The sequence below is a fragment of the Nyctibius grandis genome, chromosome 6 (assembly GCF_013368605.1).
Source record: "Nyctibius grandis isolate bNycGra1 chromosome 6, bNycGra1.pri, whole genome shotgun sequence".
Lineage (NCBI taxonomy): Eukaryota > Metazoa > Chordata > Aves > Nyctibiiformes > Nyctibiidae > Nyctibius > Nyctibius grandis.
Window position 1 is genome coordinate 86,472,872 of NC_090663.1, and position 22,705 is coordinate 86,495,576.

General features: G+C 40.5%; 1 protein-coding gene across 1 annotated transcript; it reads right to left on the reverse strand.

Moving 5' to 3' along the window:
• Nucleotides 1-188: 188 nt before the first annotated feature.
• On the reverse strand, nucleotides 189-15,749 carry SDAD1 (SDA1 domain containing 1). Its single transcript, XM_068403044.1, has 22 exons — nucleotides 15,587-15,749; nucleotides 15,393-15,497; nucleotides 14,874-14,972; nucleotides 14,629-14,739; nucleotides 13,797-13,868; nucleotides 13,607-13,707; nucleotides 13,057-13,114; nucleotides 12,419-12,493; nucleotides 11,563-11,664; nucleotides 11,028-11,097; nucleotides 10,196-10,299; nucleotides 9,421-9,478; nucleotides 8,778-8,836; nucleotides 8,329-8,405; nucleotides 7,123-7,220; nucleotides 6,636-6,712; nucleotides 6,054-6,186; nucleotides 5,439-5,536; nucleotides 4,783-4,976; nucleotides 4,185-4,269; nucleotides 3,626-3,787; nucleotides 189-1,294 (listed from the first exon to the last, which is right to left on the reverse strand). The coding sequence occupies exons 1-22, from the start codon at nucleotides 15,674-15,676 to the stop codon at nucleotides 1,244-1,246; spliced, it is 2,079 nt and encodes a 692-aa protein (XP_068259145.1). The 5' UTR covers nucleotides 15,677-15,749; the 3' UTR covers nucleotides 189-1,243.
• Nucleotides 15,750-22,705: the final 6,956 nt, after the last annotated feature.

Consider the following 22,705-nt stretch of genomic DNA (forward strand, 5'->3'; position numbering starts at 1 on the left):
CTATCATTCCCAAGTAGCCATCCCCACCTTGCCCTCAGCAGGAGCATTGAATTTGAATGTAACATTCAAAGTAGCAGAAAGTTTCTACTTTGTTCTTCTCTTCTATCTCCCTGAAGCCTGTAGCAGCTTTTTTTTTTTGCTTTAGAAAGATGTCACAACAAAACAAACCAACACACAAATAACAGAAATTAACATTAATACAAATGTGTATTCAACATAAACATAACTAAATTGAGTTAATTCCTATGTGGGATATAGGCAACCAGGTTAATGTTTAAGAAGGTAAAAAACAACCCACCAAATGCTTTTCCATCATACTGTGCATTGGGCATGTCTCTGCCCCACAAGGAAATCCATTTCAAACAGAAATTGACAAGAGGTGGTGTAAATAACTCCCTCAACTTTCCATTAAAACAGGTGGCTTGTTAAGGTAAAAGAATCCATTAATGGTCCCAGCAGAGGTCAAGGCTGAAGCAAGTGTTCAGCCTTTTACATAAAGAATCAACAGATCCATGTTATACTCATGGATACTTCAAAAATCAGACACCAGCAAGTCCCACCACAAGATGCACTGATATAGGAAAAAAAGATTCCTTAGCTCTCCTGCATGTGATGCTACCTTTCTATTTAAATGGCAACATGAAAACAGTCTCCTATATACTAATTTTATTTTCTTTATAAATCATAACAAAACTGTTCTTTCCCCTAACTGTTCACTTCAACTTACTTGTATTAACACTAATTTGGTTTTATTATTAAATGGGTAAAAAACCAGCCACTTAGAAACTGGCTTACTCAGTCTGTAAAATCACATCCCTAAGACAGGCACAGTCATTATATATACACACTTTATAGACTAAGCCAGAATATTCTTTTTCTTTCCAATTACATATTCATTAATTGCTTCAAGGAAAATATTTTTACAGTAAGGTTGTATGTTTTAATACTTACACATACAAAACCAGCTGTAAGTTATATTCAATAAAAGGTAATTGCCTTCTTCCCTAGAATCCTTTCAACAAGTCAAAGTCCTGCAAGGATTAAGGCCTCTTCTGTCTGTCATATATATATATATATGCAATATCCAACAGCTTGGAAATGTGCAATTTGTAATTCTGAACAGAACAGATCAATCCATAAGGCATTTCAGTTCCTTTTTTCCTTTTGGGGGGGGGTGGGTGGAAACAAGCATTTCTAGGGCTATTTCTTCAAGGGTGAGTAAGTACTCCTCTCCATTACCATTTTATTTCAGCAGCCGCCTTCTCTTTTTCAGCAGTGCATCTCGAAGAGCCAGCTACACATTAAAGAAGAGCAGAATATTCAGGTAAGAAGAATATTAAGTAAGGATACAACAACACTACATCAACAACCCTCTTCAATTTCTTCAACTGCAGAAAAACACTAATAGCTCATCAGCTAAAGCTGGGAGCAGGAACTGGCAAATGCTAACAACTCCCATGGCAGAAATGCTGTGGTTATTTAGCTAAACTTGACAGTACAATTTAAGAAAGAGTTGGGCTTCAAAAAATGTTCAAATACATCATTAGCAGATCCTATTTAATTAAAAAGATTAGAGTAACAAACTGTTCTTCTACTGACTCTCATTCAACTAGAAGAGATCAAGAAAAAACTTCAGTCCAGCTGAGAGGTAAGCAGGATTAAATGGCATTTTTTGAAAGAGTATTACAAAGGTTCTTTTCAATGAGGGAGGGAAGGATGCCAGAATTCTTACAAGTGTCATATCACTCTAAAGAGACTTTGTTGTGTATTTCAGACATGTTTTAGTTGGTAAGGGGATTTAGCTCTGGACTGTAGATAACAGCCTGTTTTATTCTACCCCGAAGAGGACAGCAAGACACAGTATTCTACTACTACAGTACTTCAACCCACTTTTAAAAAGTATTTCCAAACCATGGTCAACAGAACTACTGTGGCCTAACTTCAGTGTCAAAAGTATCAAAATATACTTCTTTCACTGTTTAGCTGTTACATGTAAACTCAAAACGTTAATCAGGAATAAGGACTGAAACCATTTGGATGGCTTTTTAGAGCAAGTGAGCCAAGTGTAAGAATCACTGTTAACAGTAGTTTCCTGGAAGTGCCTGAATTGTTTGTTTGCGACGTTTTTGTGTGTGTTTTGAGGTCTGGGTTAATGCCATCAGCCTTACTTGGGGTGAGGTGGAATGATGGCAAATAAAGAGACTACAGAGGGCATTAGTCCAAGTCTTCCTGTTTAACAAAAACACCTGAAACATCTTTTCTCTATTGAGTCTATTACCAGTTTCAGTCTTGCTGCTCTGAAGGCAACAAAATGCAGTCAAATAAATACACATTATCCTAACAGGATGATCCTGGAAACAGCTCACTAAGGAGGGTTTGTAAAAGCAGCAGCTAAATGCACTCTAGCACAAGACAGAACCTAGCAAGAAAACTAAAAAAAACCATCACCACATACAAACAAGACCCCTGCATAACTGAATTACTCTAGAAGTTTTTCTTGGAACATATTCAAAGGAGTTCAATTTTATAACACCTGGTAAAACCAGAGACTGGCCATCTGCCAGGTTAGATAAAAGGATTTTAAGGCAGCTTTTTGTTGTTAGCACAGACTCAGCCTGCCAAGGTGAAACCCAGCAGGGCAAGGCAACATGCCTACACCAATTCTCTGGCAACAGCTGCCACAGTTGCAGCATTATCCCCCACTGAGGTGCATCACAGGAGCAGGGGGGCTCCCTGGCCACACTCCATTCTTGCCAGCTCACCTAACCACAGTCACCTGGGGGAGCTATGTGGGCTCCCTGCCCAATGCCTTCAGGAACATTTCAAGTTTCTGCCTTGCCTTTTGGATTTCCCTTCAGCTACCCTTGGCACAGCTGCCTGCAGGAACACACAGTAACTGGACGGCCAAATACGTGTTTGTAGCTTGTGTATCTTTTCACAAGGGCTGTCTCAAAGCCTGTATCAGCCCTGTGGCCAGGCTTATAGCTGAGGAAGCACCTGAGGGCAGGGGCTTCACTGAGAGCAGCATATTGTGATGCTACTGTGGCAGGCTAACCTGAAGAGATGTATTTTTTCTAAGCAGTTTCAAATAGGTAATAAATAGCGTTTATGTTTGTGCTTTAAGTACTTTCGTGACAAGCTGTTAGATGACCTCAAGGCCAGGACAGACAAGTCCATAACATGACAGTAACAGGAGAAAGGTCAAAGAAAGAATATGGAGAGTTAAGAAACACTAAAAGCTTGCCCTAAAAGACAACTCCTCCATATCAAGGAAACATTTCTTCTATCACAGGATTATAGTCAGGGTTTAATATGATCTGTAATTTATATAAAGGAAAACAACATCATCATTGCCTTCCTAACTACACATGACTTGGCAACAGGGCTTGGTCCTCAATGCCTATTAAAGAGGCAAGACTGACAAAAGCATTCTTCACCACTGCAATCTCCAATATACCTCCTCCGGGGTAGGATTCAAGGGAGGCCACCTAGCCCACAGACCTTGTGAGCTATTAAACCATCACAGTACACAGCAATGGCTTAGAGCCCAGGACAGACAGCACTTCACCTGCATCATTAGTTCACTGCTCAGACCACCCCATCTATTTTCAACATTAAGCATTACCTGTTTTTCCCTGAAAGAACGCTTATTTTTTGTCCGGACACTATGGCTATATCTCATCATCATGAAGTTCTTGTGCTTCTGCTTTTCTTTGTTGGAAGAGCTGGCAAATGGGTTAATTCTTGTTTTCTTTTTCACAAATTCTTTTCTGTCTGTTTTTCCAGCCTAGAATAGACAACATAATAACAAGGGGTCATTTTCCTTTCCGTGCAGTTAACATCAGCTGGTAAGTGACAGGTTCTATGGCAGTAACAATAAATCCAGGTTCAGTAGGGCTTCCTGTGTACATTATATGCATTCTTCCCTGCTGGCTCTATTAAGTCACAGTGAAAATTGAGTTTGTCTGTATTTTCTTTGTCACCTGTGACCAGCAAGAGGCTGTTTATCTGTTACAGCCCAGATGCAACAGCAAAAATCTACACAAACCATTTCTCAAAACGCAGAAGGCAGCTGCGCACCCATCTTACAGATGCAACCCCACCACCTCCTCCTTCTGCAGGAGACCAACACACAAACCCCAAATCTAGAAAGACAGCAGATACGAAATAGCCAAGTTCCTCACCATTGCAGTCGCCAACCTGGTCTCTTTGTCTGATTTAGGCTTCTTGTGCAGATGTTCAATATCTCTGAGTGAAAGCAACTCCCCCCTACACACACAAAAATCCAACAAGAGGCCATCACACAACTTCATCTGGCAAGAAAAACAAAATGCCCTCCAGACCCTTTGTCTCTCACCCATCTCTTATGCCATTGTCTTCCTATAAACTTTCACACAAGCACTTCTTGTTCTTCCTCTTGGGCTCATGTTCATGCTTGGGACAGCCCTTACAAAAGTCTCTCATTACTGTTTTTTAAGTCTCCCTTTATCCACAAAGCTTAAGAAACTCTGGAGATATAACCATGTAGTTACTGCTACAAAAACAACCCAGATGCCTAATGGTCCAAAACAGTCCCATAGTTCCTATCAGCCCCTCATGACTTTTCCTCCAGGTGAAAACAAATCCCTTGGGGCCAGAAGCCCTTCAAAGCTGTATGGCTGTTTGCCACCTTTGACCAGGGGATAACTGGCCAACAAGAGAGCTCTGTGCCCTGCTGCAAGTAAGAGCTCTATCACCAGATTATAGGTAAGAGAAAGCACTCACTGATAGTCCATATCCTACCTGCCCTCCTCCTCTTCATCATCTATTTCAATATTTTTCCTCTTGGCAGCTTTGCCAGGTGCAGCATTAATTTCTTTGGAAAGCTGAGCAAGACGTATTTTGTGGAAGTCTTCTTGAGTAAGCAGCCTGCTTGTACTGACTGCTGCAGCTTTGGCTTTTCGTTCCTCTAGGGGCATGCTTTTCACCTTCTCTGCCTTTTGGAAAAAGTACAAAACAAGAATCACCCAGAGCTTTGCAAACCATTTCTGTGCCACAGTCCATGACCCTTGGCTCCCAAATACCTGTGCAGGGGCAATATTGTTGAGATATGCTACAAACAGTTAAGATTCTTCATAGTCTTATATCCAAGATGTACTATTAGAAAAAAAGTACATCCAACTCTACATTTCAGAGTGAATAAAAGCACTGCTGTAACTATTATAGCTTTGAAGGAATTTAGCACTGGGACAGAATTCCCCCATCTCTCCCCCTCACCCTAAACACATGTATTTCAGCACAGGTGCTAAACAGTACTTCAACATCACTGATTCTGGTCAAGTTACTCCACAGCCCTGTATAGTTATTTATGAGCATCCACCTGAAGGTAGAGCAACAAAATCTGGTCTGCTATTAACAAGACTCATTTGTATTTGGGGTAGAAGATGCTTAGAACTCACTACTTCTTGCTGCTCCTCATCTGAGGAGTGATGCACATCAATCCATTCGCCATCTTCGTTATCTTCTTCCTCACTCAGACTAGCACTTTCCCATCCATCTGCTCAGGGAAAGAAGTGCACAGGGATGTTAATATATATTCAGCTTCACTGCCTGAGTTAGAAATAGTTTAAGATTGGATTACAATTGCTGCCTTTCATTACCTATCTGCTAACTGCATTTATGCCCAGGGACATGCTTACCAAACAGGCAAGCTGCAGGGTCTCAGCATCCTAGCCTTAGAATTACACAGACATTACAAAGACATAAGATACCTCACACATCTGATGGCTATTTGTTAGTGATTTTTAGGAAACATCCACAGTTGAACAGACCAACAGCTCACATGCTTTCCCACTTAGCATCTATCATAAAGAGCAACACACAGTAACAAACTTCACTGGATAAATCACACTTACTCGAGGATAGTATCAGTGCTTCTTAACAAATACAGAAATGTGCAAGCCATGCAGCATGTGACAGCAGCAAATGAAACCCATGAACACCAAGCTTTGTGTCTAAAAATCTGAGTGACAACAATAATCAAAACAGCAGTACTGAAAAAAAAAAAGGCCAACCTTCCTCTTGGGTTCCTCCCTTTTCCTTTTGACTCTCAACATCCAGTACTTCTGCTCCTGGAATATAATCTTTGGCATCCAGTTCTCCATATTCATGAATCCTCGCTTCCAACGAGGCCTCAGTAGGTTTACCCTGTACGTTAACAAAATACACATTAAGCAGGCTGCTATTTTAATGCCCACAAATCCATTAAAAAACTTGGAAGAGAGAAGGGTGCAGGTGGAAAAGATAAATGCTGCCTGAGGAAATAATGAGATCTTGAATTACTAACAAGTTGAATCAACTCTAGGAAGATAATCAGCTGCTGTAGCACAATCCTTCTGTCAATGAGTCTGATAAATCTGAACTATGGAAATCTTGAAATAAAAGCATGCCAATGTCAAAATGCAGCAAGGGAGCAGGCAGGGGAAGAACACAGGTGTGATTCCACCTCATTTCAGACTAGATGATCTTTCCAGGTCCCTTCCAATCCCTAACATTCTGTGATTCTCAAAAGGCCATGAGGCCAGTTCTCATTAGCATTTTTTGAGCACATGAGCCGATGTTTATGGTGAATACAATGCACATAAAACACCACTTACCCTGAATTTCTTCTGCAGCATCTCTGGATTCAGAGATCGGAAAAGGTGTATCAGAGTTCTTGCAGACATCATGACATCTACCCAGAAATAAAGATTGAGAATAAGTATAGAAAAGCAGAATTCTGAGCAAACTGAAAGCCCACTCACATATTTACAGCCTGCTCATGCCTTTTCTGAAGTTATAGCTCCCTCTGATTTCTCCAGTGCAGGACTCAGCTCTTCCTTAGGGCTCAATCTTTATTAGCAAGCACTTTCCCTTCTTCACTTTTGTCAGTTAGCTCCCCTGCCATAACCACTCTGGGCAGTTTTTTCTCCTGTGTATATACACTCAAAATACAGCAAAATGCAACAGACATACTCAAAACAATACCTCTCAGCCCACATAAAACCAACTGAGACATCACTATTATGAAGGCTATAACAATGGAGGACCAGATGATACAGGAGAAAAAGAGATATAAAAGTCATATCCATGTAATATACTTACTTTTATTTTTATGAGTCCTGTACTGAACAAGGTCTTGGAGCAGATCTTCGGTCATGGCTAACGGACATCTTGCAGTGATTTCTTTTATCGCGTTGATTCTACAAAATAGCAAGTGAATTATTTTCTGAAAGCCACAGCTGGGAGGGACTCCCACTGACCCACTAAGACTGAATTATCTGGAACCTGAAGAACCTTATATAGCATTTATACAGCACTTAGTGCAACAGAGGAGAACATCACAAGGAGCTCTGTGCCATGGTTCTCCAAAACCCTCCCTCTTTGGCCCATACTCTACTCTCCAGCTATTATTTTGTCTGATCCTAGGCCTCAGGATTCTGCAAGTGAAGTCTGGGTCCAGGCACACAGGAAAAGCAGTCAAACAATCACCAGGCCAAGTCAAAAATAAAAAAAAAAAAATCAAGAAACAGTTCTGAAGTCAACCACGAGCAGGCTAAGGACAGTATAACAGAAGTCCATGGGCTCACACAAGCTCCCTTTTAAACCATCTTCATGCACACACTTAGTACACTAAATACCTGGATTAAAACCATGCCAAGAAAAGCAATAGCTCACAAAATATTCACAGCATGTCTACATGCAATAGTCTGTCCCTACTGAGCACTTCGTCTTCAAGGACAGTTCAGCTCTCTTACATTTACTGATCATTCTCTACTCCACTTACACCAGAGCTTTCACCAATACCTCGAGTAGTCAAATAAAATACATGTAATTTTCACTTACTGTAAATTTCACTTACAGCAACATTTAAATTTGTTGTCAGTAGCAAAATTTCATCCACAAAACATTGAAATTGAGTCCTGAACTACCATGCTAGCCACTCACTGAGTATATACAAATATATTGATTCACAGACAAGGTCTGCCCTCAAAGTAGAAATAATATCCAGGAAGGAAGAAAAATACAAGACCAAACTACAAAGCCAAAAAAAAAAGCACCATCATAAAACCTAGAAAGGTTAAGTCACAGCACTAAGCACAGAAATGCATCATTCTATAGAATTTAAAACACTGCTGACAAAAATAAGGCAAGTTTATGCTGAGGTACTGTCCTAACTTGTTTTTATTCAAGCAGGTTCTTGAAAGCATAGTATAAGTAACAGGAATAAGTTGCAGGTGCTCTAAAAAAGAAAAGTCCTTTTCCCCATTCAGAGAGAGTTTTACAGTTTTTGTAAGGTTCTGTACCCACCCTACGGTCATGACCTCCCCAGAATTCTTGTCAGTGACAAAGTTGTTGGCAATGGTCATTAACACTGACTGAATAATCTGAAAATAAGAAAAAAGGTTAAATAAAAACTTAACACATTTAATAAAATAGCAAAAATTATTACATTATTAACAGACAACAGAGCCCTTTTCACAGAAAAATACAGCTTAGGGCTTGTCACTATAGCCTGCAAATATTTTCTAGACACATTCTCTTGCAGAAATCAAGAGATCAGAGATGGGTGGCTTTTTTCCCTTTATACAAAAAAAAAAAACCCTTTCACTTGCAGAAGTAGCCGAAATTACCATAAGCTTTTCAAGACCAAGGGTCTGACCAGATTCCCTTTTCTCCCTCCCCACAAATGCCCTCAGTCATATTTCCCTACTGGCCTGCTGTCCATTTTTAACCTCAAAGACAGGAGAAGTACTGACCTCAGGTGGTACTAGCTGATGTGAAGCTTGTGCAGCAAACAGAAGAATCTTTGTCACTTCTGGAAGAAAAGTGAGAAGACAAAGTACATTGCTGCAGCTTAGTCTGGCCAATAAATGCATCCACCAGAAGAGCTAACTCAACAAGCTGCTCAGTCTAAGTCTCAAAGCCATTTCAGTCTAAAATTATTTGGAACAACCATTTCTCCTCTCCCACCAAGCATTAGGAACACCTCTGGCCTCCACCCCAGCACTAGTGCAGGCCCTTAAGAGCCAGCCAAGACAAAAAGAAATGCTCTGTAAGTAGAGTGAAACACCAGTAAAACAAAGCAGCAAAAGGCAGTCAGGCTATGCTCAACTAGTCAGGACTTGCAAGGAACTAGGGACTCAGATTCATTTTATTCCATTGCTGGAGTTTCTCAGATGCTCAGGTAAGGAGCATTGAGTGCCCACAGCTTCCACAGAAGTCCAAAGCACCTGGCACTTCTGGCAGTCAGGGCCTTTCAGTTCCATCATCCACACTCTCTGGACTACTCCTACTTCCTACTAAGCTGCTGCTACCTATTCATTTACAGCACCACTTCTAAGAACTGGCTGTACATGTGACAAGACAGACCAGCAGTGTCACCTACTAGTAGCTACTTACCTCTCTGATGGGGCTGTAGGAATCTCTGAACAAAGGGGTAGAAATTAAAAAGAAAAAGCTGCAAGAAGTAAATTTTAACAGATTAGCCTCTTGTCTTTTAACTTGAGATCACCTTCACAGGCTGATATGCTGTAAAACGATCACTGATTCTACACAGTGTGCTCTCCAAATGCCTTGGATTTTAGTGCATGACACATTCTCCTATCTTGAACTTGATATATGTGGAGATGAGGAAGTGACTTGCACAAAGGAAATACAAGGCTCAATCCCAAACTCTGAAATCCAGAGTGGTGGTTCTTAGCCTGCACAGAATTCAAATTAGGGCACTCTGCTTGCACAATCCTACAAGATGCCACTTGCCTTGGTCTCAGGGACACAATCTTCTCTCCCAAAACAGAAGTACTCCAGTAATTTTGATCACATTTTGGCTGTACCTCAGAGAGTGCTGTTCACGAGCAATTGCTGGACTCCTTTGAAAAGCCTTTCTCCTTTTAAGAGCCTCCCAGGAGCACTTAGGTCTTGAAAAAGACATGTTCTCTATTTGTCAGAGAGAGCTCAGCTATTCCAGACCAAGAGCTTTCTGTAGCAGAGCTCACTTAGTACCACACAAGTCTGTGCTACTGTCCCACTGGCAACTACTTGACCATACATCTGCACTTTTCAACATACAACAAAATGAAACCTCATTTTCCTTCCAGAGGCACAAGGCCAGAGCATGCCACCACCCAAACCAGGCTGGCTACCATCAGACCATTATAAAATTACCAGTGTGTACCTCGTGTATTCCAACTAGCCTAGATATTAGGTCCATGAGCATCATCTTCACTTCAAATCGTTCCTTACAATTCTCCAGCTGCTTCAGCAGTTTCTCTGCAAAGTCTAGAAGAAGCAATAATAGATTTGTGGTAGACTTAAAGAGCACAATGCAGAACTCAGCTGGGATTAGGTTAAAATAGGCAGTCAGTTTGGTTTGGGGTTTTTTAAGCCCCAGTGCCACTGCACAGAGGAAATTAAAGGTGGACATAGCACTCCTCCCAGGGGGTTATTTTTCTTCTTACATGCCTAGAACATCTAGAGCTGTGCACAGGTTCAGAGAGAAGAACTAGCAGACATTCCACAAGATAATAAGCAGAGTCAGTATTTAAAGCTAGATTTTTTTTAGATACATTTTGGTTCATCTGAAAAACAAATCCCCAGAGGTTCACTAGATCAGACTAAGACCAAGTCAAGTGATATTGGACAAACAGGCTAGTAATAAGAACACATTTTTGAAGGGGGTAAGCCAAAGAAGCTATAGTAGATAAACTACTCCCCTTTCACCAAATTATGGCCTTTAGTCATACAAGAGGCAGAGAGCCATGTCCTGATCTGTAGCAACCTGAAGTGGATGATGTAATATTGCTCCTTCCTAACTATCTACAAGTGTCCAATACAAGCAGCACACAGGATTGATCTCACTTTTTGAAGTGCTATGAAACTCTAGGATAAAGCACACAAAGTATCACATTGTCTCATTTGTATCTACTTGTCCCTTTAATGCTCCTTGCAGAGTTGTGTCTAAGCTTCAGTGTCTGGGATTAACACAACTTGAAAAACCACACGCTTACCTTGGGGATCATGAATCAAGTGAATAGCAGAGAAGTTGAACACCTCTGGCTTGCTCTTCTTCTTCTGTTTCTGCATTGCAAAAAGTAAAAGACTTTTTTATGAAAAAACTGTAAGTGCTTCAGTTTCAGGCTGCCATTAAAAGCTGCTATTTACCATTCTTTTCAGAAAGAGGCACTTTGATTCATTAAGTAAACTATCACTCTCTTCAGCTACATAGTTTTCTACTACCTGACCTAAGAGGCAACAGGAACTGCATAAAGAAGTTACTTATCAAGATACCACATACTTTAAAGTAGGGGACCACACAAAGGGTACCCAGAACAGAACTAATCCACAGCTTAGACTCTAAGTCCATTTCAAAACAGCTCTCTTACAGGCAAACATGGCATGCACCTGGCCAATGGATGCCAGACCACTTGAGGACCTTGAAGAAGACATGACAAAAGGTAGCTAAGTCAACAGGGGCACCAAGATTATTTCTGCACTTGAAGGATTAAGCCAAAATGCTGGCAAGTGAGATGCCACTCTCCTCACCTTGAGAACCTTCATTGCTTTTTCCAGTTTTTTCTTGCGCTTGGTGGTTTTCTTGTTGGTTGCATAGCGCATCATCAGGTCTCTGGCTGTGGGAACATCATCCTTGAGGAAGAATGCCAGGAAAACAAGACTCAGGTGACATCAGAAAAAAAGGATCAGTATTTTCCAGGAAAACTCTCCCTCTTCCTAAATTTCATCATACAGAAATACTAGCATTTAAAATCCTGGTTCCATAAAACCAGCCACCTACCTACAAGCAACATCTGATTAACACTTAACAGCACATCAGCACAGTAGTTTTTACAGCTGGTTAATTAGAGAGTATTGTTCAGTCACAGACAAATAATGATATCCTGTATTAGGAGGTTCTAGACTGAAATTCTGTTAGGGTATCAGCCTTCTCAAGGTAAACAAATTATGTTTGTTTGTACATAAAAAGGAAGCAGAGCACAAAGGGGAAAACTGAAGACAAAATGGGATAGGTAAAAAATCCAAGCAGCTTCCAATACCCCAGGTGAAAACCTCTTCCCACAACCCCACATTACACATCAGCAATTGATGTCTTCATGAACCAGGCTGACCAGCCCCTGCTTAGGGCTTCAGAGTGAATTGCTTCCTTCACAAGACGACAAAGGAACTCTTAGTTATTAGTCTTTAGACAGACAGCAAAGGCATCCTGCTATCAGTTGGGGCCAGCTGTCAAAGACACTGAACTTATTTGTGAAACATCGAAATATCTGGAGGAAACAACATGGAAAACTAATGAAGACAGAATCAGACAGATTGGCTGACCCAGGATCACAGACCTGTTAGAGTATGAAGAATGAAGAGGAGAAGAATTAATGACAACACTCACCTCAGATTCTGAGTCACTGTCTTGCTTCTCATCTTCATCTCTTCCAAGAAAGAACTTCAAACTAGCAACTAATATCTGAAAAGCAAAGTAAGTTTATGTAGGACAGGACAAACTGACAAGAGTACTTACAACAGCCCTACCTCCACATCTTAGGTTATGTGAAGACTCAATTTTTTTATAGGCATGGATACAAACAGAGAACAAAACAAATCACAGACTGAAAGCAGGTGTTTTACAGGCACACAATTTTTGCTGCCCATCCTCAGCAGTCAGAGGTACACAAAGAGTCAGAAAGCAGCAGGATAGCAGCTCTCTCCACATTTAACAGCCTTACAGTGCTGATTATAAGGAGGCAATATTCTGACAGTCTCTTCTGAGCAGCAGTGGAAAGTACACGTGCCCTCCCCACACCAGCCTGCACTTATTACAAGTCAAGCTTCCAATTCTGCTTCTCTGTACCTAAGAATCAAATGCCACCTCCTCCCACAATACAAGCAGCATTTTGAAAATAAAACAAGCAGAAGACGAATCGTCAGTGAAGCCTGTTAGAAATTACAGTACCAAAATTGAAAGTTGCATCAACAGCAGAAAAATAGCTTAGGTAACACCCAGCTTCATCAAGTGATTTCTGTTCTCACCTTTGTCACTTTGGAGAAGCAGGCAGTTGTGATGACATTTACTGTTTTGGCATCATTCCTGGAATAAAGCAAAACATCAGTTTGGCAGTTTCAAGTCATTCTCAGAAAATTAAGTCTCATGAAATGTGACCCCTAACAATCAGGAAACTTCATTAGAACAAAGTCTCTCAGTGCTCCAAGTAGATTTGCAAACAAAGAAGTTAAGCTTCTGTCACTTTCTTTTATTCTTCTCACATAGCAGTAGCTTCATCTAAGTAAACAGACACACTTGTGTTCCATCTAGTTCACTCTGACTGAAGGAACAAAAAGAACAATCACCAGTAAAATAACTGAAGACACATTACTTTTTCCACTGATAAAAAGGAAATAAACCCCCTGCCAGGTAAAAAAAAAAAAAAATCACTGCAGAATTCTAACTTTTGTTAGAAAAATCAACTGGATAGTTGAGATAAACTATGCTCTAAAAAACAAAAATTTAGAAGAAATAAAGCTGCAGGATTAATTTGATTTTATACCAAGTCTCACATACTAATGAGCCTGCCAGACCTACCAAATATTCCTTCTGTAAAGCTCAATCATCACATCCAGAGATATCTTCGCAGCAGTGGGATTGCTGTCTCTCAACATAGTATACATGAAGTTCTGCAGGGTCTGAGGGAAAAGTTTGGAAACATTTATTCCGAGTCTTTCACCATACCAAGAGGTTCAATGGAAGTATATCCCAAAGCTAAAACACTTACTGTGTTCACTTTATTGTTTTTGTGTTTAGCATTGACATTCTTGATGTCCGTCACGATGTGAGTATACAAAGTCTGTAAGTGGAGAGAGCACAGGAGTAACCTACGCAAGTCATACGGAGAACAATGCAGATCCATTACTACTCCCCCAAATCCTCCAAGTACTAAAATGAGAGACCAAACTGATCATTGCTAAGAATATTATTTTCCCTTTTAAGTTACAGTTGGAAAACCAACAAGAATCTATCCTGTAAAGTCTCCTTTATGCTTAATTTTTATGGATATGAAAAGCATACTTAATTTACAGTACAGTGAGGCAGGAAAATGAACAGCATCAAGTATGGCTTAAAAAAAATCCCACCCTCTTTCATTCAGGCACATTCTGAAGGCCAGTTTAGTAATTCTGGTGGCAGAAAGCAAATATTCTCACTTTCATGGCAGAAAACAGGGAATATGGCTTTAGCTAGCAGCTGGTTTGGTTTGGGTTGTTTTACTCAGAGGTTTTCACAAAGAATTCAGTGAGGCCTGCTCCAACAGCCACTTGTTCACAGGTTTCATCTGCAGACACGTCCAAGCTGCTCCATTCCAAAAGCAGGACAGGCCTACAGCCTGCACTAGCCTTGGGAAGGTGTTCACAGCAGCAGGCTTCGTTACTCATCAAACACACAGACCAAGTCTGGCCTCTGCCACTGTCCACTGCTGAAAAAGCAGAGCTATTTTAGACTTTGTTACCAAGGAAAGGAGAACAACTGCCTGCCAGCACTGCACTACTTCTGGCAAGGTAAAAGTCAAAACCCACTGGAAATCAAGACCAGTCTTTCTAAGCATGGCTTACTTGTCGTAGAAGCTTATCATGACACCGCAGCAGTTGAAAGAAGAGCTCCAGCAAACTCGTTGGATTTATTAGGTTCTTGTTTCTTAGCAAGATCAAAGCCTTACAGAAGGTCTGTAAGAGAATCAGAAGCAAAATTTCATCATGCTCCCCACTTTCCATCTTTATTTAAAAATTAAAAAGCAAACTGTAAGCTCTCATCTCACAGGTAGAGGGTGTATTTTAACACCTCTTGGAGTGGCTCTTACCATGCGCAGGTCTGCGTCCAGGACCGTGTGGTGGTAGGAGAGCAGCTCCTTCAGCTGCTGCGGGAAGGTGGCCATGTGTTCTGGGTAACAGTGGGCAACCTGGGTAGAGACAGACCCAGCTGAAACCCCTACTGAAAACCTTGGGTCACCTCGTAACCCTGGGAAGGTGGGAGATTTGTAAGCAACCAATAAGCTGTAATTGTTCATGTAACAACAATTTAATTGACATAATAATAAGTAAGGTATTATCAATGCCCAGGTGTAAGAGGTATGGTGCAATTAAAAAATCCTTTTAAAAAATTGTACCAAATGCTCAAAAGGAAAACTTATCCCTGGAAATGGACAATACTGCCACAAAAATCTTGGTCAACGCCCAGTTTTATGGCAACTCCATCAGGGCTACTGCAGCCAAACCAGATGGAACCCAACCTGCCACCGCCCCTGCGCTCAAAGCCACCGCGGCTGGCGAAGGGCTCACGGCCGGCACCCAGGTCACCCCCCATGAGGGCAGCGGCTCACCTGCGCCATGAACATCACCAGCTCCGCCAGCTCCTTACTGGGCTTGTCCGGCTGGAAGGTGAAGATCTCCACGTGGGACTGGTAGTGGTGGTACTGCTGGAGGAACTGAGCACACGCGGGGCGGCTGCTGAGCGGCACCGGCAACCCCGGCCCGCAGCCCACCGCCGCCTCCCCGAGCGCCCCCCGCTCCCTACCTCCTCGGTGTAGGAGGTGGGGTCCCGCTTGATGAGGTTCTGCAGCTGGGGCAGGTTGCTGGGCAGCTTGTTTCCCTGGCGGCCCGACATGGCTGCCCCGAGCCGGACCCGGCACCGCCGCCTCCGCTGACCCGCGACACGTGAGCTACCGGCCGGGCGCCGCCATCTTGGCCCGCCCACCCCGACGGGCGCCGCCGAGGGCCAAACCTGTGCGGGCGGCGCGTCCTTCCCCTGTCCCGAGGGAAACAGCTTCGTGCCGGCAGCGCTCCCTCCATCCCTGCCGAGGGGAAACACAACGCGAGTCCAACTGTGAGCAGAGCTGCCTCCTCTACAGTTAGCAGATTCATTCTCCCCCTCCCTCGCACCGTGTCACTCCCGCGCAGTGACCGTGGATCACCCATCCTCCTCTGGCAGGGCCAAGTCAGCTTTGAAACAGTAAGTGCTGCCAGCAGCACAGCAACACAGCTGAGGAATTGCTCTGACACTGTTAAAGAAAATTGGCAGAGTCCTGGTCTCTAGGTTTGCTGGTTTTATTAAACAACTCAGAGTTGGACCACCACCACAATGAATGGTACCTGACTCAAATTCACTATCAGTTCATATAGAAACTAATAATAAATTACATCATAAACTTGTCACAAGCTTCTGTTAATAATCCACTAACTATTTCAAGTCCTCTTTCTTCCTTCATCAAGAGCCCACAAAAGTCCATTCTTTTCCATCAGTACACTGATCTTTATGTTCTGGTTCCACTCCAGCTCCAGTCAACACCCCATCCTTTATGTTCTTGCTGTGATCAGCATCCCATCTTGATTCAGGTTGACCAGAGTCTGGTTTCCACTGCCAGCATCTCTTAAGTATTAACATAAAATAGCTAAAGTCTATTTAGAACTTTATTTCTATTAATGTTTATTTCTAAGTATCCTATATTTCTTTTAAGCTAAAGAAAAGGTTAACCATACATCCCCTTTACTAAAATCATCAGAAATTAATACTTCTAGGCCTACTCCTGCTTAGCTCAATCAACTCATTAAGCTTTGATTGATGATTGGTTCAGCCATAGGTCAGAATTACACAAGGAGCTTTGAGAACAATATCCATGGATTGTGAAAGCCCACCTGTGTTTATTCACATAGACTTATATTAATTATTCTATTCTTCATTCTATTTCACCCCTATTGATCCTTGTCTCCCTAACTCATAAGAACTTTTACATTAATTATGTGAAGATTTCTATTAACAATCACCACTAGCTCACACTTGCACTCCTCCTCCCTCCCCAGCTGTTCACCAGCTAATTGCCAACTGCAGGTGATATTCCTCAGGCCTTTATGTTGCAGGTAAGGAAGGACAGGTTGTTCCTTGAGTAGTACAGGAGAACAGCATCTAAATCTGCTTAGAAGGGATACTCCCTCCCCACCTCTTGTTTTCAGGGAAATTATTTCAGAACACATCTCAAATGAGTGCATAGAAATGGTCAGCATTAAATGTAAAGCCTCAACAAGGACAAAAATGTTCTGGTATAGTGTCTTTTATTAGTTTACCTTTAAAACAAAGCAACAGAAATCTTACCTCTTAAGTTGTACAGCTTATATTTCCTTTAGGTAACTGCTTATTTACACTGCAGAACAAGGACATACATCATTTTATATAATATACATTATTACTAAATAGCTTCTATACAATAATTAGTCTTCTATACAGCCAGATATTGAGTATCAAAGTAAAATTAAGGATTAAACATGGCATTGTTAAGGGTCCAAAATTATTCTCATTTAAAGTGAGCCAAGACTTCCCTCACTAAACAGCTTTTCATTTTAATGATAAGAATATCACAGCCAGCTGTAACCACCTAAGCACAGATTTGCTAACAGGTTACCACTGGCCTACTGGTTCAGGTTAGTTCTGGCTTTCCTCAAACCCTTAAAATAGTTGGGTTTCTGTGTAGGAAACACATCCATGCACAGTGCCTGCCAAGACATACTCTGGCAGTTAGGCACCACTGGTGTTGCAGGTACCAGGAGATTCTTACTACTGAAAATGAAGTACAGCCTCATTATTTGGTCAGAAAGCTGTGCAGAGCTGATGGGGAAATATGTGCTCACTTGCTGCTGTAGACCTGTAATGGTAGTCTAACATCTCTTCTGGTCACTCACTCATGAAGTCCTAATACAAAAAAATACAGAAGAGAAATTTAATCCTCTTTTTAGCCTTCATTTACAGGACAACTGACACATTTTCACTTACATCAAGTACAGACACTTGCTAAAGCACAGCCAAAGCCTGAAGGGCTGGTGGCTGCCACTGGTAGCAGTCAACAGGAGTTTAGCTATCAAGCTGCCATCCAGCCCTCCATGAATGCCTTCTTTGCATAACTGCCTCCAGCTGCTGCATGCAGGGGTCCTCATCTGGCAACACCCAGAACCTGAGGATTAAGGACCTTAACCCTGTGGAGGATAAGTAAAAACAATCTGTTTTCTGTCACCTGCTCTTCTTTTCAGAAACTTTGTTGAAGCTGTTTCAAAAGGGACAGTTTAAGCCAGGACACTGGGTTATGCTGTACCTCATTATACCAATTAGAGCATAAAGAGCTCATCATCCCTTACCTGCTTGCAGCTGCCCAGAAATTGTTTTTTTGCCTCAGTTTGCATTTCAAATAGCTACAAAGATAAGAGCAGAACCTGTATGGGGGTAGTTATGAACTAAAAGAAAAGCAAGCTTTCTACTATCCAAAAAGATAATTTAATACTTCATATACTCATCTTACCATTTATTAATTCACTTCTTCATTAGCATCTTGGCATGCTTATCTTCTGCTTTTAGGCATCTTTGCTCTATGGACGACTTCAACATAGCACTGAAATAAACAGACTAAATAACTCACTTAATATTGCAATTTCACTAGTACATCCTTGTTTTTGCAGCCTTAACTCCTATCTCATCATGGAGCAAGTTCCTGAAAAAACTATCTAGAACTACACAGGTGTTTTATAAACTAATATTCAGAAAAACAGGTAAACTTAAGACTAAGCTACTGTAACACAGGAATAAGTCACTAGTTTACTAAAGTAGAACACTTACTGTAAAGTTGAGGGGGAAACTGTGTTATTAGAAGGAACCACACAAGAAACTCTTTACTCACATTATCTTTAAACATTCACAGGATAAACTATTAAGTTTTTCTAGTATTTCTCTAGAAAGAGCATTATAACTTTTATTTATATAAATGCAATGGCTCTGGTATAGGGCTTAAAACCTAATCATTTTTTAGTTGGAAACTGATACTTAGACTTAACATAAATATAAAGCAATTTACTTCAAAAGTTACTTACCCTTAAATTTTTTTTCATATTAAAACATTTCTTCTCAGGCAGGTAACAGAGAAAAGTTCTTATACTATCTTCAATGAAAAATAGCTCTATATCCTTTCTACAAAAAGAAAAAATCAATTAAATTGAAAAAGTAAATAGCTATAAAATTTTTAAATTCTTTTTCAGTTATTTCACAATAAAATAAAATATCTCAAATCCATTCTATATATTTACCTCATCTTTCAGTCAGAATAAGATAAAACATACATTTAAGCAACCTATTCATACTAAAGTAAACCTAGTTTCTGTCCTGTTCTCTTAATTACTTTAAAAGAAAACAACTATATCACCCTGGCCCCCATGTGAGCATTTATAACCGAAGCCCTTTCCCTCCTGCACTCTCATTGGTTGATTTCCATGAGCTAATCAAGCCAGGAATGCTTAAATTCATGGGGAAAACACCTGCTCCCTTTTGTTTGTTGGAGAAGGGGTTTCTCAGTGAAGCTGGTTGTTTGTTATAAGGAAAGGAGTGCAGTTTTATTTTTTTATGGTCTTTGGAGAGCAACCTGTGGAGTGTATCTCATATTTGCTGTGAGTAGCATTGTTTAATTAACATAATAAGGAATTTTGCTAAAAGAACCACTTAGTAGTATTAAAAAATAAAAAAATAAATTATTTTTTTTAGTTTGGGTTATATTCTGAGCTGTGTGTGTATTTATTAACCTTTAGCTTTTCTTCCTGAGGATTATGAGCTAAAGTTTTTTATGGTTTATATTTAATACAAGGTAGAAAAATCTTTTTTTTAAGAAATACTATATTTTCATATAAAGCTCCTGAACATGGATGTAGCTGTTATTGGGATTATAGAGAACAAGCTTGGGTTTTCTTTCCTTCTTGTTTTTTAACTTTTTTTAAGTATGGAAAAAATATCTGAAAAGCTTATTGTAAAAACTTTTTCTATGATCGTTTTGGAACAGTTTTCCTTTTTGTGCATAGTTGATGCATGGGTTAAGTATGCCCTAAAAAAAACCCACAACATGCTTCAACTTCAAACAGTATTTTCTGCTTTTATGGTAAATCAGGAAATTAGATTCACTAGAAACTGAAGCAAAGAAGGAAAGATGTTACCTAAGTCACTGTTACAGCACTAAGATGTTTCTCTGTGGATAACTTACTAATTTATGTAATGAATTAAGCAGTGTTTAGGGTTGCAGTGTTCATGGATGGAGTAAAATTTCATGTGATTTTAGGCTGGGAATTTGTAGGTGGGCAGCTATTGGTGCTGTTTTGCTTAGCCCTAGATTTCTCTCTTACCTGGTTGCCTAGGTCAGTGGTTATCTATGTAATGAATGCTTGTTCTGGCGCAAATCAGTTTTTAAAGGTCAAAACCTCCATGTCCTGAATAGTAAACAAATAGCAAAGACTTGTTTGAAATGACAAACTGTTTTTCTAAAGGCTGCTTAAATACCCCAAATGTCTTGTCTTTGAATTAATACCTTTTAATGTCTTATGAGGATTACAGAGTAGAAGTGGAAAACAACTCTAACTCTTCCTTCTCAGACTATACTTCATAGCTGAGTTTTAAGTCTTAGATTTACAAAAACATTGACAAAAACTAGCCAGTGGCAGTGTAAATAGTGCTGAGGTTACAGGCTTCCAAGTTGTGGTCAAGCAATTGTAAATCCTGTCTGTTTTCAGTGGTTTTCCACACCTCTCAAGCCCTTATTGTGTGATATAAACATGACAGGTGTAAAGAAAGTACATTCAGCCTTGCAGCAAGGGTTGGAAAAGCTGAGTGCTATGCCTGGTAATGAGCAGTTCTAATCAATCTTGAATCCATGATGTTAATTTAGATTCATTAATTGCATTTTTTACTCAAAAAAAAGATAACCTCTTAGGTTTTTGTTCCATTGCAGCCCCAGGATATCAAAGCTTGCCCCAAAATGTGGGAAAACATTTTTCCATACATGTTTTCTGGAGAATAGAACTGCTCACCAAATATAAAAGCCGTTTTACACAGGACCAATGCTAACTAACACCCTTGAACATAGACTCACTCTGTGGAAAAGGCTGAGAATTCAGCTCAAGAAACACTAGTGGGGTGGTGAGAGCACAGGGTAAACCCTCTCAATTAATTTACAGAACTTTCAAGTGTTTGCTTGCATTGTGTATGGTAGAAGCCACAGACTGTGAGTGGCAAGGTAGCTGTGCAGACACTCTTGAGATGCATTTGTGATTTAATTTTATCTTGTTTTTAAAAAAGCTATTAGTGACCAGGAGTGACAGCTGTCTTAAATGTGTGCTGTATATTATTCCTGAGCTCTGCTATCAGCTTGATGGACAAGAAAATCCCCAGGTGTCTTGTGCCTAATGGAAACCACTTCAGTGTGTCTTTTCATTGACTGAGTCTATATACTTGATTACAAACCCACCTTGTGATTTGGCTCCTTCTGACAAGAGTGATAATACTTCAGTAGTAAATAATCCAATGTCTAGTTCCACCTAACCTAAAAATACAATGCCTTTGAGTTAGCATGGTTTGTTAGAATGAGGGGTAGTAAGAGCACATGTATTCCAGATTCAGGATGAGAAACCAGCTCATACTCACCACTGGATTTAGGTTTCAGGTTCTGAGATGGGTTTGATATTCAGCAATTTAAAAGATTTTAACTCTGTATATTCAGGACCTACATGTGCTTAATTAAAATGAGATCTTATGGAATAGAACTGTCTTGTTTCTAGGTTTCAGTTGTCAGTCAGGGTTGGGAGGTCTATGATGTTCCAAGGTTTTAACATACTGATGAATGGGTGTCTTAGCAATTAAAAGGATCTGAGGAGCAAAGCAATCCTCTCTGATTTTGACCTTACAATCCTTTGAAGTTAAATTGCACGCTTGCCTTCAATTTCTGGCTGTAAAAGCATGAAAGGAATTCTTGTTACCTACCTCTATAAAACTTAGCCCTCCTTTAGCTTTGTGGCTCAGGCATGTTTCCCAGGATTTTTCAGTCAGTGTTCATGCTGTCAGAAGAAAAAGGAAATAAACATCCTGGCCCTGTTAGGAGCATGACATTACCTGTTGCTCAGTGCTGTGCTCTGTAAATTGCTTTTACTATTTAGTTGCACCAGTTCAATCTGATCACAGTTGGTTCCTGGTCCCTATATTTCAAGCTTCTCAATATGTTTTAGGGTGTCTTTGTTTTGTTTCACTGTAATACTGGTCTTGACAAAGGTGCTGGTTTCAGCTGTGGTACAAGGTGTTACTAGAAGGAGTTTGAAGAGCAGGCAGGTAACTTCTCCACTGCTGAGTTTATTTAAAAGTAGGTTTATTTTCCTTGTGGTAAAAAGAAAAAAATCTACTCCATCTTCACACGTAATACACAGACAAAAGGGAAGATATCGTTCATGCTCTAGAGGGCAGTCCCCCCAAAGGTTACACCCAGGAGTCGTGTGTCACAGGCAAAGGGCACAGCACATGAAACAACAGGATCATAGGTTATAATTTGCTAAAAGCAAGTTAATATTCACAAAGCAACTTCACTTCTTTTAAAAGAAAGAGATCTGAACTAGTTAGAGCTGGTAGCAGTTAAAATGTTTATTTGTTGATAAGTTTTCATGAGAGCTGGGCAGATATACACTGCGTGGTTTCTTTAGGCATGTGGAACCTGGGCATAAAAATGAGATGTGAATGTTTTGTTTTAATCTGCTGTGGAAATTGATTCAGGAGATGGAAATTGCAGCTCCACAGCACACAGGCCTTTAAGGAATTCCTGCAAAGAAAGGGCTACAGAAAGTCTTGGGTGAGTCGTGA

Excerpts from the sequence above, each read along its gene's own strand:
- SDAD1 (XM_068403044.1), bottom strand. The coding sequence starts at position 15,676 with ATGTCGGGCCGCCAGGGAAACAAGCTGCCCAGCAACCTGCCCCAGCTG. Across the intron at positions 8,406-8,777 it reads ATCAGCTAGTACCACCTGAG|ATTATTCAGTCAGTGTTAAT; the intron begins GTCAGTACTTCT and ends TCTTATTTTCAG. Across the intron at positions 4,977-5,438 it reads ATGAGGAGCAGCAAGAAGTA|GCAGAGAAGGTGAAAAGCAT; the intron begins GTGAGTTCTAAG and ends TTTTTCCAAAAG.